Genomic DNA, 17,867 nt, shown 5'->3' with positions numbered 1-17,867 from the left:
TCTACAACAGGAAACTTCCTTCGGCTTCCGCCATTTCATACTTATACATAATTATACACATATACACATATAAAGTGCTTATACAAACACACATACAAATACCCACACTCACACACTCACGAGCACATACCTGCATACGTTCACATAAAATGCATATACACACACACATACACACAACCACACACACACACACACACACACACAAAACATGTATAGTGCTCGTACGTGTACGCTTGCATAACTACAGAAACACATACAGATATACACCGACCTATGTACTTATTCATGCGTATATATATATATATATATATATATATATATATATATATATATATATATATATATATATATATATATATATATATACATACATATATATATATATATATATATATATATATATATATATATATATATACATACATATATATATATATATATATATATATATATATATATACATACATATATATATATATATATATATATATATATATATATATATATATACACAGATATATATACAGATATACATATATACATATATACATATATATATACATATATAAATATAAATATACACAAATATGTATACATATATACAGATATATATATGCATATATAACATACACACACATATATGTATGTATGGATGTATGTATGTATACGTATATATACCTGTATATGTATGTGTGTATATATATATATGTATATATATATATATATATATATATATATATATATATATATATATATATATATATATATATATATATATATATATATATATATATATATATATATAGTTCAAAAAAACAATAACAAAAAAACAAAAAAACAACAAAGTGAGGACGTGATATGGATAGTATTATTGGACGCTCAGGAAAGGAAAGAGAGAGTGTATATATATATATATATATATATATATATATATATATATATATATATATATATATATATATATATATATATATATATATATACATACATACATACATACATACATACATGCACAGACTCATACATTCATACATATACGTAATGTATTATTTCTGACACATACACACGTTTAAGTATATATGATCCGAACTAAAGAGTAGTTTATAGTCCTGCTACGTGATGGCGCCACATATACCCCTATCGTCTGTTCAATCGATTTCTATTTTATCTTTTGCAAGACAAAAGAAAGAATCCTGTTTCGTTCCCTTCCTTTGTTGTTGCTGTTCTTGTTACTGTTACTGTTGTTGTTGTTATTATTATTATTATTATTATTATTGTTGTTGTTATTAAATGCGTTTTATTATTTTTTCTTTTTAACACTTAAAGTTTTATGTCCTCAATTTTAGCCGACACAACGATGAAGTAATTTTTTAAATGTCGAACCGCACTGAGTCACATACATCAAATAGAATTTGCTAGGTTTGGTGAAGTCAGTTTTTACTATCAACACCTTTGGTGTACATAGTAAAAGCAAAACTCATTTGAGATAAATAATAGTTGGTTTTCGAGGCCGTATTGTGAAGAACGTGAAGAGAATGGGGGTGGGGGGGATAAAAGAAAAAGAAAATAGGTCGGGGGGATGGGTGGATGGGTGACTGATTGGATGGATGAAGAGGCTGGTACACAGACAGACGACAGGTAAAAGTGGAGGCCAAAATAAGTTGAATCGGAATGCGAGGAACAATTTATGCATACACACATATCAATGTACGTGCACACACACACACACACACACACACACACACACACACACACACACACACACACATACACACACACACACACACACACACACACACACATGTAGGCATGTATTTCTGAATGTATATTAAAAATGCGGTTGAAAGGGACGAAATAGATTTGTAGTCAAGTCGAAAACACAAAACAAACGGCCATAAACGTATTTAATTCACCAAATTAATCATTATTGTCGGAAGGTGTCGATATTATAATGATGTCGACCAACTGATGAACGAATTTACATCTGCATATTTTATGCTTTCCTCTTTCTGTTCTCTTTTTCTGTATAATTCTTTTTCATTTCTTTGTGTCGCCCTTTTCCAGTATTATTTAATGTATTTTTCATAACTAACACACACACACACACACAAGCTCACACACACATGCACTCATGTGTACACGCGCGCGCGTGGGATGCCATGACTGTTGGATACACGAGCGTTTCTATTTCTCCAATTTTCCCTCTCTCTCTTCTTTTCTCTCTATCCTATCTTTCTGAAGAAAGGTGTATTCCCGAAACGTTAAAGCCTTTCCTTTTCTTTCCTCCCATTTCTGGGTATGAAATTAATGACTGGCTCTGTCTATTTTTCACCTCGTCCTTCTGTTATATTTTTTATCACTTTTGCATGCACACACATGCTCTCTCTCTCTCTCTCTCTCTCTCTCTCTCTTTCACACACACACACATGGATGGAGAGGGGGGAAGAAAAATAGATAACGAAGAAAAACTAAAAATAAAGATAAAAAGTAAAGCTAAGAAAAAAGATGAAACAATGGAAAGAGAGAAGTGGCGTTGAGTTAGATGTGAAGCAGGTCCTAGGCAGAAGTGTGTAGAACAGTGATCGGCAATGGGAGCATTGTGACCCACGAGGGGATTCTTTAGTTGTGAGCCTCAAAACCTTTATGAAATATTTTCACATTTCATATATTTTTGGTGCATTGAATAGTTGATGGCTTTTAATGTCACGATTTGGTAGGTAAAAGCGAATTTGGTAAACGGAAACTGTGTAGAAGCCTATTGTATATATGTGTCTGTCTTTGTGTTTACATCGACCCCCCCCCCACCACCACCACTATACTTGACAACAGGTGTTGCTGTATTGATAACCCTCGTAATATAGCGGTTCAGCAAAAGAGATCGATTGAATTAGAACCAGGCTTAAAAAGAACATAAGTATAGGGACCGGTGAGACTTCGAAGTTTCACCGAAGTTTCCAACATTTTACATACACACACACACACACACATACACACACACACACACACACACAGGCACTCATACACATACACACACACACACGCACGCACGCACACTCACGCACACACACACACACGCAGAGACACACGCACAGACACGCACGCACGCACACGCACACACACACACACACACACACACACACACACACAGAAGATGATTGCCGAGTCAAGGTCAGCTTTGTGTGTTTTAAGATTTTTGTGCTTTTCGTCACTGTTTCCAATTTTGTTCCAATTGTCTTCAAATTTGATTTATAGAACTGTTTCCATAGTAACCAAAGATGCTGCGCGTTCGCTCAAGGAGATGAAGGAGATACGAGAAAGATAATTCATTTTCTAAAATCCTAGTTTAATGTTATGTCATGCCGATGCCCCCCTCCCTCCCTTCTGATGATGATGGAAGAGGCAGCGAACGTGCTGCTTTCTGATTGGCTGAAAATTCTTAAAATTATCAAACTTTGAATATCTGTAACATTTTTGCAAAAGTTTTCTAGAATAAATGAATAACAAATTCGGATTCAGCGTCAAAAATTACATCAATATGATATATTAAAAAAATTCTTTAAGGATAATTGTAAACAGTGACGAAAACCATACAGGTCTGTGTTTTGTACAGATGATGATGATGATGATGATGATGATGATGACGACGACGACGATGATGATGTTGTTAATGATTGTTTTCTTTTACAGTATCAGGGGCGTGGTTTCTTCCAGCTGGCGGCGCCACTTTAGTTCCACCGCCGGCTCACCAGTTTGCAAACGCTTTAAACCTATCCAACCCACACTGTGATCGCCTCAGCTTCCGAAACACTCGCCCAGCTCCCTACACTCACCCTTACCAAGGACGGACACCGCCTCCAGGTAATAACTGCTTTCGTTCTCTCTCTCTCTCTCTCTCTCTCTCTCTCTCTATCTCTCTCTCTCTCTCTCTCTCTCTCTCTCCGTGTCTATCTTGTCTTCTGTATGTTTATATGTATATCTATATATGTGGATATGTATGCGTGTTCATATGTGTGTGTGTGTGTGTGTGTGTGTGAAGTGTGCGCGCGTGTGTGTTTGGTCATGTGTATCAGTGTTCTCTTTTATGTATGTATGTGTGTATGTGTGAGTGTGCGTGTCCGTATTACCTATGCACCTATCTAGCTACACGTTTAGCTGTTTACTAACATATCCATTTACCTACTCATATATATATATATATATATATATATATATATATATATATATATATATATATAAATTTAAGGAATGGAGAAAACGCATGTTATAACTGCATACTTTATTCCGACATATGTTTCGAAGAATTACAATTTATGCGATCCATAGGAATCTGCGATGTTAAAAATGTAAACTTCTCCTCAGGGAAATGTATGGAAATCATTTTAAACGTAAGACATTATGACCGAGTATTTTATATATATATATATATATATATATATATATATTCGCCTACATAACAGCCTACTAACAAATCTACCTGTGTATGTATAAACTGTGGGTATTGGGGTATCACTACCTTCTACGTATATCTCCTATTTAGTATTGGGGATGTTTCATTTATGAGGACGTACTCATGTATTTGTCTGAGTGATGGGTCCTTTGGGTGCTTGGATAAAATGCGAATGGCAAGTCGACCCAGTGTGCTTCCATGTTGGTCTTTGGCATGTTGGTAGAGTATGGAGGACTGGTTTTTTGTCGTCATATTGTCTCAGATGTCCATTTAGTCTCTCCGCAATGCTTCTAGACGCCTCACCAATGTATATCATGTTCTTGTCTTTACTCCGTGTTCTATAAATAAATTATAAATGATTACACGCAGTACCAAAGAAACAGAATATTAAAGGGAAAGGGCATGGTATTTCAGGTCCGACAGCCGTTTCTGGGGGTCGGAATTACCTAATAGTTGTAATGTTGGCAGATGTAGCGTGCAAAAAAAAGTCAAGAACATGCAACAGCAGTGGATTCACATAAACATTACTGTAAATCTGGATCCGTCTTCGGTGTGGATATATATTAGGTTGTCAAGAAAGTTCTTGCGGTTTTTAACCTTTAAATTCAGATGCGTATATCTCGGCTCAAACAAAACTCTATTAATCGAAATAAACACCATCAGAATCAACACACTTTTACCAACGCGAAACAAGCTTATTTATGCCAGTAGCATAAAAACCCTGCATTCTGGTGGCGATGGAGTCGTTGGAGACGTGTTTGGCATCGTCTTGGTCTTTGAAGCATTTCTCACACAGGAAGTTGTCAAGACGCTTGTAAAAGTGCTAGTCGGTAGGCGAGGGGTCTGGTGAGTATGGCAGATGAGGTAGAGTTTCGTAGCCCAATTCGTTCAACTTCGGCAGCTAGAGACGCACAGCTAGAAACGCACAGTCCCCCCGCCCCCACACACACACATACACATTCCTTCTCATACACTTTTGCTTGGTTCTGTAAATTGATGTGAGGTAGTCTGTATCTACACACATAATGGGTATTATCTGTCAGCGCTCGCGAGTGCGTATGTGTGTGTGCGTGCGCGTGCGTATCCGTTTGTCTCTGTCCTCTCTCTCTCTCTCTCTCTCTCTCGCCAAGTATATTTGTCTCAATATAGGGTACCTGTTGATACAAATGTGCCTGTGTGGGTAGCTTTGTACCTGTAAATTTGTGTATAATTATCTGTAACTGGCTGGTGTGTGTATGTGTGTGAGCGCGCGTGTGTATGTTTGTAACTGACTGCTGTGTATGTGTATGTGTGAGTGAGTGTGTGTGTGTGTGTACGCATTTACCTGTCTGTAACTGGTCGGTGTGTATGTTCGTGCTCACTTGTTAGTGACTGGGTGGTGGCGGCGGCGGCGGTGATGAGGGCGGTAGCGGTGGTGGTGGTGGTGGTGGTGGTGCGTGTGTGTATGTGTCGCAGCGGAGCCACAGTAAAATATTTGAAGAAATCGGCCGACCCTGTTGAAGCGTGGGAGGTCTTCCTTCTCCATTCATCCATTTCTTTCATTCACCCTTTTTGATGCTTTTTACTTAACCCGATCCTATTTTGCTTTCATCTCACCATAAAACAACAAAAACACACATCTCCCCTTTAGTCTGTCTGTCGCTCTCTCTCTCTCTCTCTCTCTTAATTTTTCTTTCTCTCTCTCTTTCACTGTTTTGCTTTCTCTCCTTCTCTCACAAACGCATATACACACGTGTACGTACAAACGTATATATGTATATACATGTATAAATATATATGTATATCTATCTATCTATCTATCTATCTATCTATCTATCTATCTATCTATCTATCTATCAATCTATTTGTATGTATGTATGTATGTATGTAGTATGTATGTATGTATGTATACTTAAGCACACATGCAATCACACGCACTCTCACGCAAATACACACGTACAGGCAAACAAGCGCACACAAATAACTCCTAAAAGACACACACACACACACACACACACACACACACACACACACACACACACACACACACATAGAAGCACAAATATTTTAAATTTCAATAAAATTTTGGCGTGTCTGTGGAGTCCAAAAGCTTGCTTCCCAACCATATGGTTCTGGGTTCAATCTCACTTCGTGGCTCCTTGGACAAATATCTTCCATAGCCCCAGGACAAGCAAAGCATCCTGAGTAGATTTCGTAGACGGAAACTGAAAGAATCCTGTCGTATAAGTGTATGTATATGCGTGTCTTTGTGTCTGTGCTTGTCCCCCACCACCGCCTGACGACGGTGTTGGTGTGTTTTCTTCCCCGTAACCTAGCGGTTCGTTAATAGGGGCCCAATACTACAAATATCAGACTTGGTAAAAGAAAGAAATAAGTACCGGGGTCGATACATCCGGCTAAAATTTCTTCAAGGCAGTGCCCCAGCATGGCCGCACTCAAATCCCTGAAAGAAATAACAGATAACAGATTTTAACATGAGAAATTTTTCTAATTTTATTTTTGTTGCTGTTGGTTTATTATTTTATTTAGTTTTTTTTTCCTTTTGTTTGTCTATTTAGGCGGTTACTCGAGAGATGTCACATCAAACCTCCCTATGTTGAATCTTCCAGAGAACTGGCCCCATCTTCCAACCAGTGGCCACAGCATGCTCTCCACTAATGCTTCTGCCACACAAGGACAGTATAGTATGTGGGTTGGAGGCCCAATGAGCAATATTTCTTCCAACCAAAGCTGTGCTATGCCTTATCTGCGAACTTCCTCTAATCCTTACACACTTCCGTCGACATCTACTTCCGTTCCGAATGTGCAAACCACGGCTATGAACACTGTACAACCATCATACGAATCGACTTGTGATATGAGTGGATCATTTCCTGGCCGCGACACAACAGGCAGATCATCGTGGGGTCATATGCCGACATCTTTATGAAATTACTGATTTTCAATTTGGAAACAACAGACAAAAAATTGTAAAGAAACACTGAAAAACTAAATTGGGAGGATTCCTTCAGTTTCCTTTCCTCTTCTCCCTCTCTCTCTACCTCTCTCTCTCTCTTGCTGCTACCCTCATCAATTTAGTCTTGCTTCTTATCGATTTACTGTTTCTGCGTTAGTTGAGGTGTTTGTAAACAACTGGTAGCTGTAGTGGGAGAAGGAGTAGTAGTAACAGTAGAAATAATAATATGTTTCTTTTGAAAGTAATCTTCGTGGAAAGAGCAAATCCATAACTTGTTGGAACTGTTTTTCATCAGAGAGGGAGCAAGGTTTTACAATAGAGTTTATTACTGCTAACAGTTGTGGCAAGGAAACGAATCGATACCATTCGCCAATTTGAGGCCAATTCATTGATATTCCGTTTCCTCAGTCTTCATGTGCGTGTGTGTGTGTGTGTGTGTGTAACCCGGGGATCCGAGTGTAAGAAGTTTGTAAGTTTCAAGCAGTAAGCGGCTGGTATAGAGATCAAAAAGTGGAGAGAATACGAAAAGATACAAGAACAATTTATTAATATCGCGAGTTACACACTTTTTCTCTCATCGAAGTTGGGAAGAAATTCGATAAGCTGATAATTCCTATAAAGCTCACTGTTAGCAACAAATGCTGCTAAAAATGCGACTAAAACTCTAAATGGCGGGAATGGAGCAGGTTAAGTGTGCGCTACATATGTTTCTTAACTAGCTGAATCTCACGCTGGAATAGTTATGCAATGAACTCTTAACAACTCTGAACAATTGCATCATCAGTTTCAGCTAGTTAAGAAACATATGTAGCGTACATTTTACCTGTTCCACTCCCTCAGTTTGGATAAATACATACATACACACATACATACATACATACATACATACATACATACATACATACATACATACATACATACATGTAGGCCCATTGTATCATGATTTATTTAAACTGATAATAATGGAGTCACAATCTGCACCGGATTTCCTTTTTGTTTTTTTTTCTTTTTTTTTTTCTCTGCTTACAATCTCTTTACTTCCTTACACCTTAATTCTTCAAGAAAAAAAATAAAAACAGCAACATCCTACGTTGCTTCACGCTTCTTGGTCTCTGTACAAAAAATCCCGGACTAAATGTCTTTCAACATTTAGTTACGTCCCCCAATAATTTATTAACGATTTTTTTTTTCAAAAGAATAAAGGAATTTTTAGAAAGGGGTTCAGATATTACAAATATTGCAGTCTTTGGTAATTAAGAATCTATTAATTATGGATTAATAGAATTATAGAATTATGGATTAACAAATGAGCTGGCACCAAATGAAGCAGCTGATTTTGAAGTTTCATTCCTATCTAAGATATATTGTACAAATTGCTGGGGATTCCCCCCACCACTAAAACAATAATCGACACTTCTTATTTGCAATGTATTTCTCCATATATTTTGGCAAAAGAACAAAACTCTAACACTACAACCTTACAATTGCAGAAAAACCTGATGGATAGGAACTGGGTGGGGTTTATGTACAAGGAACGGGTGCTAAAACGAATGAAAACAACCATGTTTAGCGGTACGAAGGCGCTAACAAAGAAAAGAAAGCCAAAGACAATTTGTTGTGCAAGTCAGCCTGGTCGACATTCTTCTCTTTGATATATTCTAAGAGAAGTCATCCAAGAGCGTTCTTCTCTATGAGATGCCGAGGGAAGTCACGTTGGCAAATATCCCCTCCCCCACCCCTACTCCGCATGAAACACCAACGAAAGTCATCCTGAAGTATTTCTTCCTCGTGATATAACGACGGAATAATTTGAACTCTGAACTGCAAGCTTTAGAAGCGCTCATTTAATATTCAGTGTTCACAGTGTACTGCGGTAAATCTGCATCGCACCTAAACCTACGTGTGTGTGTGTGTGTGTGTGTGTGTGTGTGTGTGTGTGTGTGTGTGTGTGTGTGTGTGTGTGTGTTGGCCATGGTACCAAACTATTCGGATATTTACCAAAAATTCTCTGGGAAAATGTTTTTTTTGTTTGTTTTGTTTTACCGAATTGATATTTATGAAATAACTGAAGAAAATTTAAAATTGTAAAGAAAAGTAAAAAAAAACAAAAAAAACAAAAACTAAATAAAAATATAAAGGGTTGGGGAAGAAGACTGGAGGATAGTGTGTAGAAAATACATGAGAGAGAAAAGGAGAAAGAGAAAGGGAGAAAGAAACTTCAACAACAACAACAACAACAACAATAATTTCAATAAGAAATACATCCACGCCAAAAGCAACGACGACAAATAAGAACAATAAATAAAAGCAAAAAATGAAAATAATAAACAAACTTTGGCCACAAGCGCCGTCAACTATAGCAATAGGCGTTGCTACTATTGCTGCTGCTGCTACTACTACTACTACTACTACTGCAAATGCTACGAGGAATGCTGCTACTGGCCTTATCGGAAAATCTAAAACGCTCTTGACTGTCACCATTAAAAACTCAAAACAAAAACATGGAACAATTCCGTTGGTTAAAATGGTGATTACTGCAAAGACTGAGGTGATTTCTTTGATGGATGCTGAGAATCCATGATCAGAGTTCGATCTGTGGTTGAAGCAAATTATTTCATTTGCATAAACCTCTCTCATACAATTGACAAAGGTTTCAATGACATATACGAGCTTATTCTCCTGTTTATACATACATACATGCATGCACACACACACACACACACACACACACACACACATATATATATATATATATATATATATATATATATATATGTGTGTGTGTATATATACACACACATATGAATATGCATATATACATATACGAATGAATATTTTTGTGTGCGTATATATGGCACAGCTTTCCTTTCAAACATTGTTATAATGAAGTCACGACTGTGTTGATGTAAAATCTTTTTTTTATCTATGCACGGACATAGGAACTAATGATATAAACTTGTCTATCGTAATCTTTCATATATATATATATATATATATATATATATATATATAGTGGCGGACTGGGTCTAAAAATATTGGTTGCCACCCGCAACTACATTGTTATCATTTAATTTTTTTTTCTTAAAAGTATTCTTTCGAACTGTCTACAAACACAGCCAGGTTGAAATAATTAATGCATTCTTCCAGGAGTGAATAAAAAATTCTCAAACTTGAGGGGATGGGCCCCTTAGATACTAACACGGGCCCCCATATATGGATTCTAATGGCGCAGGGGCCCACTTGCCATCGGGCAAGCTGGCAACCTGGCCAGTCTGCCACTGTATATATATATGTTTGTGTGTATGTGTGTGTGTGTGTTGGAAAGTTTACGGCGTCGGGCAGTCCGAGAGAATTCCTGTCTAGGATGAAATGACATTGTCATTTCGAGGTATTAAACTTGCCAATACTCACTATAAAATTGCTACTCTGTAAGTTTATATATTTATATGTGTATGTGTGTGTGTGTGTGTGTGTGTGTGTGCGTGTGCGTGCGTGTGTGTGTGTCTTGTGCAGGTATAAGTTAGAGGTGTTTAAAGCCTGTAAGGGATAGATATATTCAAAAGCACGCCTGGTAATTACCTCAGTAGGTATAGTCCTTGGTAAAAGGTATGCGGTAGCAGGTAATTTGGCGGGTAAACCGTAGTTTAATTTATATAGACGATAAGAAAATGGAGAGAAAATAACAATAAGAAGTGTCTCTTTTGCGCTAGGAAACCATTATCTAATTAGTTAAGAAAGGTGAGAGTGAGAGTGAGTTTACGATTGTTTCTGTGTACCATGCTGAAGAAAATATATATAATGGTTTCCTAGCGCAAAAAACACTTATTGTTATTTTTCCTCCATTTTCTTATCGACTATATCTATCTATCTATCTATATATATATATATATATATATATATATATATATATATATATATATATATATATATATATATATATATATATATATATATTTATAAAAAAGAAGTTTGAAAACGCCAATATATAAAAAATGAATTTTAATTTAAAATTTTGTCAGAGATATTTTTAACATGTTTCGGTTCTTGTAAAAACGAACCTTATCAAAAATACATATTTAAAAAAATGAAATTAAATGAACAGTTCATAATTGTTCCTTACTGGTGTTAATAGTCCACGTGGGGGCATTTTTTGTTGGTTGTAGTAGTAGTAGTGACCCTGTTGGTATATATATATATATATATATATATATATATATATATATATATATATATATATATATATATATATATCATTCGATGTATGAATGCATATGTATTTATAAGTTAAATAAGATTCGGGTAAAAACCTTGTAGGATGTCATGCAAAGCTCGTCCACAGTTATTGACTACCTAATGTCATTATACATTGGCGCTGGATATACATCAGGAATTTCCATGCATTCCATAGCATCCGTAGAGTTTATATAAATACATATACACGCATACCTCAACTTATGTTGCTAACTATTTCCAAGACACGCATCTTTACTTGAACTTTTGGTGTGACAAGGATAAAACATTGTAAAACAATTTATTAGCTTATATCTGTTTTAATAAATGATTTGTAAATATTTTCACATGTATTTCATTAGATTTTCTACTTTAGTATTAGTTTTTAGGTGTGTTTTTTTTAAATGCTTTCACTAAGACCGACGTAAAGTTGGATTGACCGCTTTAAGTTGAAATATTTAATGTTACCATAAAAATTTTTTTTTTAAACCAGAAAACCGATGTAAAGTCAAACAAGACGTAAGCCGAAACGATATAGGTTGCCTGTATATTGATACATATGTGTGTGTGTATTTGTATATGTATATTTATGTGTATGTATGTATGTATGTATGTATGCGGAATATTATATGAAAATAGACAAGGATATTCCTGTATGTAACAATATTGAAAAGTTTGTTGTTAAAATATTGCATAAATTTGTGTGTATTTGTTAATAGAATATTGTTCATGCACGAATGACTTTTTATAGAATATTATGTGCTTATGGTACAAAATAACCAAAGATTTAAAGAATTCACGAATTCAAAGTAAGAGAGACACACACATGACTTTGTGATAACGTTGCGGGCAAGCAAGTTGAGAAAGCATGCCTGCATGTATGTATGTATGTATGTATGTATGTATGTATGTATGTATGTATATGTATGTATATATATATATATATATATATATATATATATATATATATATATATATATACACATAAATATACATATATATATATACATATATATATAAATTTAAATAATAAGGGTGAAAATTTATTATTAATTTGATTAATATCAATTTAAAACCAGTGGCCTAGCATATTTAAAAATCTGAAGATACATATAAGATTGTTCTCAAGAAAATTCAGCAAACGCGTTTGCTGAATTTTCTTGAGAACAATCTTTTCTTAGTGGTCAGACCATATGGGGTCTACATATAGCATAATGGATGTCCACTTAGTGGTCATCCCTCTAATATGTATGTTTTATATATATATATATATATATATATATATATATATATATATATATATATACATGCATACATGCATACACACACACATACATACATACATACATACATACAAATATGCACATAGACAGATATTTATATGCATATATTCGAACGCACATACATACATATATATTGATTTAAGAACCATAAGTCGAAAACATATTGATCGTAAGAATATTGACCGAGAGACAACGTGATCGAAAACATTCATATAAGAAAAGGTGAAAATTATATTTTTCAAAGACATAATTAAAAACATAAATTTAAAAAATGCAATGATTATTATTTGGAAAATTAAAAATATATTCCATTTGAAAAATATTTTCTTCTGATTATAAAATTACAATAAATTGTTTAAAAGATCTATCAAGATCGAATGTTCCAGAAAAGTGGCCGCATCTTCCAACCAGTGGGCGCAGCATGCTCTCCACAAAAGAACAATACAGTATGTGAGCGGTGGGGGACAGGGAGCAATATTTCTTCCAACCAAATCTGTGCTATGCTTTATCTGTGGACTTCCTCTAATCCTTACACACTTCCGTCGACATCTACTTCCGTTTGCGAATGCGCAAACTACGGCTTTGAATATTGTACACCATCCTACAAATCAGTTTGTAATATGAGTGGATCGTTTCCTGGTCAAGACACAACACGCAGATCATCATGGCGTCATATGCAGACACCTTAATGAATTTTTTTTCCTTTCAGATTAGACTTTAACGATGTATTTCTGTTTCTATTTATTTTCTTATAAAAATGACAGAAACCCTGAAAATAAATGAAAAAAATATTTCATTTCAAAATTATTTTGTTCTTATTTTAAAACTAGAAACAGTTGTATAAAGATGAATTCAGTTTTCATGTATTTCTCTTCTGTTCTACAAACATATCTTCCTGTGTATATAGACCAATATGCTTTCGATCAATTTCATTTCCACTCAATACGTTTTCGACGAATATGCCGAATCCGCGCGCACGCGCATGTTTCTGTTAGAGAGAGAGAGAGAGAGAGAGTATTCTTTCTGGTCCTCCCTATCTTAATCTATAATTGCGGGACGTGGAGATTGTCCAGGACCCTCAGGAACCGCTTGGACTCCTTTAATACTAATTCGCTTTGTAGAACTATTGGTTACCATTGGTCAGATTTTGTATTCAACTAACGACTCTACTTAGAAACTGGAGTGCATCCTGTTACTTGGATGATTCGGGAGAACCAACTCAGACTGTTTGGTCATGTGGCTCGATTTCCCAAGTTAGATCCGGCGTGTAGTTTTCTCTTCTTGAGGATTTGGTTAGCATGACGGCTCATGTTGACCACATGTCACAGGGTCAGGGCGGATGAGGAAGTATCTCGCAGAGATGGAGACTGACTGGAACACTGCTCGAAGGGTTGCCCAAAGAACCTGAGCAAATACCAACAAATAGCGCCTGCCTCCATAAACATGAAGATACTCAAACGCGTTGAGTGACCCTATAATTCATTTGAGTATACTGTTTTTGTATATAACTACACTTCAAAATAAACATTAATATGTGTGCGTATATATATGCATACATACACACATATATTTTGTCGCTGAATGCTCGAAATGAGGAGTAGATAGATAGATAGCCGACAACTGATGAAGGGTCTTTTCTCTGTGTTACTTGTCCTGTTTTCCATTATTTTCTCGTTGTTTACGTATTCCATGTTGTTTGAACCGTTGGTGACGTCCTGTACCGATATGTGCATGTGTATGTGTGTGTATATATATATATATATATATATATATATATATATATATATATTTATTTATATATATATTGGATTGGCAACTAAGTTCCCGCCGTTTTTTTAAATTTAAATTTTTCAAAAGTTCCCAACGTTCAACAAGATTTTCAATACCTCGTTGGTAGAAATCACCCGATTTCGACTCGAAAAATTGATCCAACCAAGCTCTCAATTCTGCATCAGTATTGAACGAAACTCCACGCATAGCATTTGAAAGATCAAAAGAAGTGGAAATCCATCGGTGCCAAATCAGGAGAGTACGGCGGGTGTGTCAGCATTTCCCAACCATGCGTTTGAATGGCTTCCTTGATCATATTGGCGATATGAGGGAGGGCGTTGTCGTGCAGCAAGAAGAACTCTATGCTGCCGATTAGGTCTTTTCTCTTGAATAGCCGTGTTGAGTCGTTTCATCTGTTGAACATAGAGCTCCGCGTTGACCGTTTGGTTCCGTTCAAGCAATTTGTAATGGATAATCCCTGCCCAGTCCCACCATACGCACAACATCGTTTTACGCGGATGAAGATCTTGTTTCACGCGCGGTGTCGCTTGTTTACCGGGGCTAAGCCATTCTTTACGCTGCTTCATATTGATGTACAGGCACCATTTTTCGTCTCCAGTAACGATTCGGTAGAGAAATCGTTGCTTGTGTCCATGAGTTGAGCGGTGACGAGCAAGCAGACCAGCGGAGATTGTGGCTCGTTGATTTTTGTTGTTATCACTTAAAGCATGCGGAACCCATGCTCCATACTTCTGAACTTTTCCCATCGAGTGAAGATACTTCTTTATAGCAGTGTGGGGCATTCCATTTTCTCTGCCAGTTCCTTTGTCGTTTGACGAGAATTTTTGTGCAAAAGTTGGTTTAATCGCTCTTCATTGAACTCAACTGGACGGCCAGAACGAGGTGCGTCATTGAGGCTAAAATTTCCATTTTTGAACTTGGCATACCAAACACGAGCGGTTCTTTCAGCTGTGGCACCCTCCCCATTCACAGCACAAATGTCGCGAGCAACGCTTGCGGCCTTAGAACCTTGATTAAAAGCAAAAAGAAGGAGTTGTCGAAAATGCTCGTTTTTCTTAACTTGACATTCCATTTTAATGATCTGAAAATAAACAAAAATTAACTAAAATTAACTCGAAAAAAAAATAGATTCCAAAATTACTCAAAAATAGAATTCTCGAAAAAAATAGATTCCAAAATTTAAAAACGCAATAAATTCCAAAATTTTTAAAAACTGCGGGAACTTAGTTGCCAACCCAATATATATATATAGAATAATAAGATAGTCAGAATGTTGGATGATTATATATATATTTTTTTATATTATTACATCTTATTTACATTTTTAGCGCTTTCTTCATTTATCGGACATATCAAAAAATGGTTCGAATTTAGATTTCTTGGCCTTTTTATAAAGAATTTTCTGGGGTTTGCTAAGCAAGGAAGAAAAAAGAAGAAAATTTTTTTTGATAAGGAGGGGGAGGTAAAGAGGTGTGGCTTTTGTATGGTTAGACTTGTTTGTTTAGTACTTAATGGCCTTTTAAGGTGAGGAGGAAAAAGAAGAGAAAGAAAAAAGAATTTTTGCATTTGAATTGGTCAAGGTTTTAACTGAAAAACTAGATGTTGTTTTTTGACTTTCTTCAGTAAAAATTATAATTGCATTTCCAGGTCTTGCTCTTTTGTGTTCATTAAAGAATAGTATTATGGATGAGGTCAACTTTTTCTGATTGAAATTCTAGATGTTTTCGAAAGAGTGACTTTTGAGTCCACCAAACGCCCACACAACAATTATATAACAAAAACAAATTTGAACCCCAAAATTTTCAGATCTAAATATTGAAAACCATTTCTGACACACACGTTCAACATCATCATCCTCTCAGTACACAGCACATATCTTCCACCAATTTTTTCACTGCTTTCTTGCTTTGAAAAACAAACAAACAAACAAACAAAGAAAAAATGCATGAGACATCGAAAAGGTTTCTTTTATTTTTTTAATTTTCAGTGCAATTCCAATCACACAAAATACAATCTGTCTCGTCGCAAGTTCGTGTCAAACTAGTCTCGAATATCTAACGAGTGCGCATGCACAAGAGGCAGGCTCAAGTTAGCTACTTATTAGAGTGCTTGAAGTTTAATGTAGACAAAAACCGAACAGACTTTTTGGCCAACCCAATATGTATATATATATATGTATGTGTGTGTGTGTGTGTGTGTATGCATGTATGTATGTATGTATGTATGTATGTATACATACATACACGCATACATACATACATATATATATATATATATATATATATATATATATATATATATATATAGATGTGTGTATATGTACATCCCTCTCTCATTCACTCGCTCTTTCTCTCTCTCTCTATATATATATATACATATGCGTGCGTATGTGGAGAGAGAAAGAGAGAGAGAGAGAGAGAGAGAGAGAGAGAGAGAGAGAGAGAGAGAGAGAGAGAGAAAGAAAGAGAGACGTAGTGTTTGTAACGTTTACATTTTTAACCCGAGAATCTTTATCAGAAAAAATAAAAAAACAGAAAAGCGAAAGACTTCAGGCTTCCCCCTTAAGATATATTTGCCCCTTTAACACAATGCTGCTGTGGTTCTATTGAATAAAAGCGATCATTAAAAGGCTACAAATATAAAACAAACAGAAAAGGAAGTGTACAAATATCATTTATTCCATGTTGAAATCAAATGATCATTTTCTGTTGGCTGAGCTCATGGTTTTCTTCGGTCGCCTCCATAAAGTAATTGTACCAAATAAACCCTCACACATTCTTAAGATTGGTGCTTTCAATTTTCCGTCTGAAATCTAATAGAAACATGTACCAGGTAGATGGTTTTATAACCCGTTATGACAAGTTACCAGTTTGGACAGAAATTAAAAAGAAATTCAACATAATATTTCGACTGAAATTTGATCTCACGAGAACGGAGAACAAAAAAAAATTTGGGGAAAAAAGTGAAACAAAAAAGTGAGAAAATGCTTACTGTCACTCCCTACAAACATATGTGTTTATATATACTCAGCTTCGTCCATTTTTCTCTGTGTACATACATACATATATATATGTTTGTATGAATGTATGCACGTATGTATTACATACACACGCACGCACACACACATTGATGTGACACTTTATACACCTTCTTTTGATTC

The 17,867-nt window shown here is 35.5% G+C and overlaps 1 protein-coding gene and 1 long non-coding RNA gene across 2 annotated transcripts in view; one reads left to right on the top strand and one right to left on the bottom strand.

The window, feature by feature from the left end:
• Window positions 1-11,271, top strand: part of LOC106883344 (T-box transcription factor T homolog 2) — a gene marked incomplete at its 5' end in the record, with an annotated part of 85,560 nt that extends 74,289 nt beyond the window's left edge. Inside the window, 2 exons of the mRNA XM_089358258.1 lie at window positions 3,688-3,858; window positions 7,006-11,271. Coding sequence (XP_089214384.1) covers window positions 3,688-3,858; window positions 7,006-7,376 — 542 coding nt within the window. The remainder of the gene's footprint in view (window positions 1-3,687; window positions 3,859-7,005) is intronic.
• A 6,093-nt stretch (window positions 11,272-17,364) lies between these two features.
• The window catches only part of LOC149133784 (uncharacterized), a 9,989-nt gene continuing 9,486 nt past the window's right edge, over window positions 17,365-17,867 (bottom strand). The window contains exon 2 of the long non-coding RNA XR_016243304.1: window positions 17,365-17,519. This is a non-coding gene — a long non-coding RNA (uncharacterized LOC149133784). The remainder of the gene's footprint in view (window positions 17,520-17,867) is intronic.

This window comes from Octopus bimaculoides, chromosome 10 (assembly GCF_046866305.1).
Source record: "Octopus bimaculoides isolate indiv1 chromosome 10, ASM4686630v1, whole genome shotgun sequence".
NCBI classification, from domain to species: Eukaryota; Metazoa; Mollusca; class Cephalopoda; order Octopoda; family Octopodidae; genus Octopus; species Octopus bimaculoides.
This window is presented reverse-complemented; position numbering and strand designations above follow the sequence as displayed.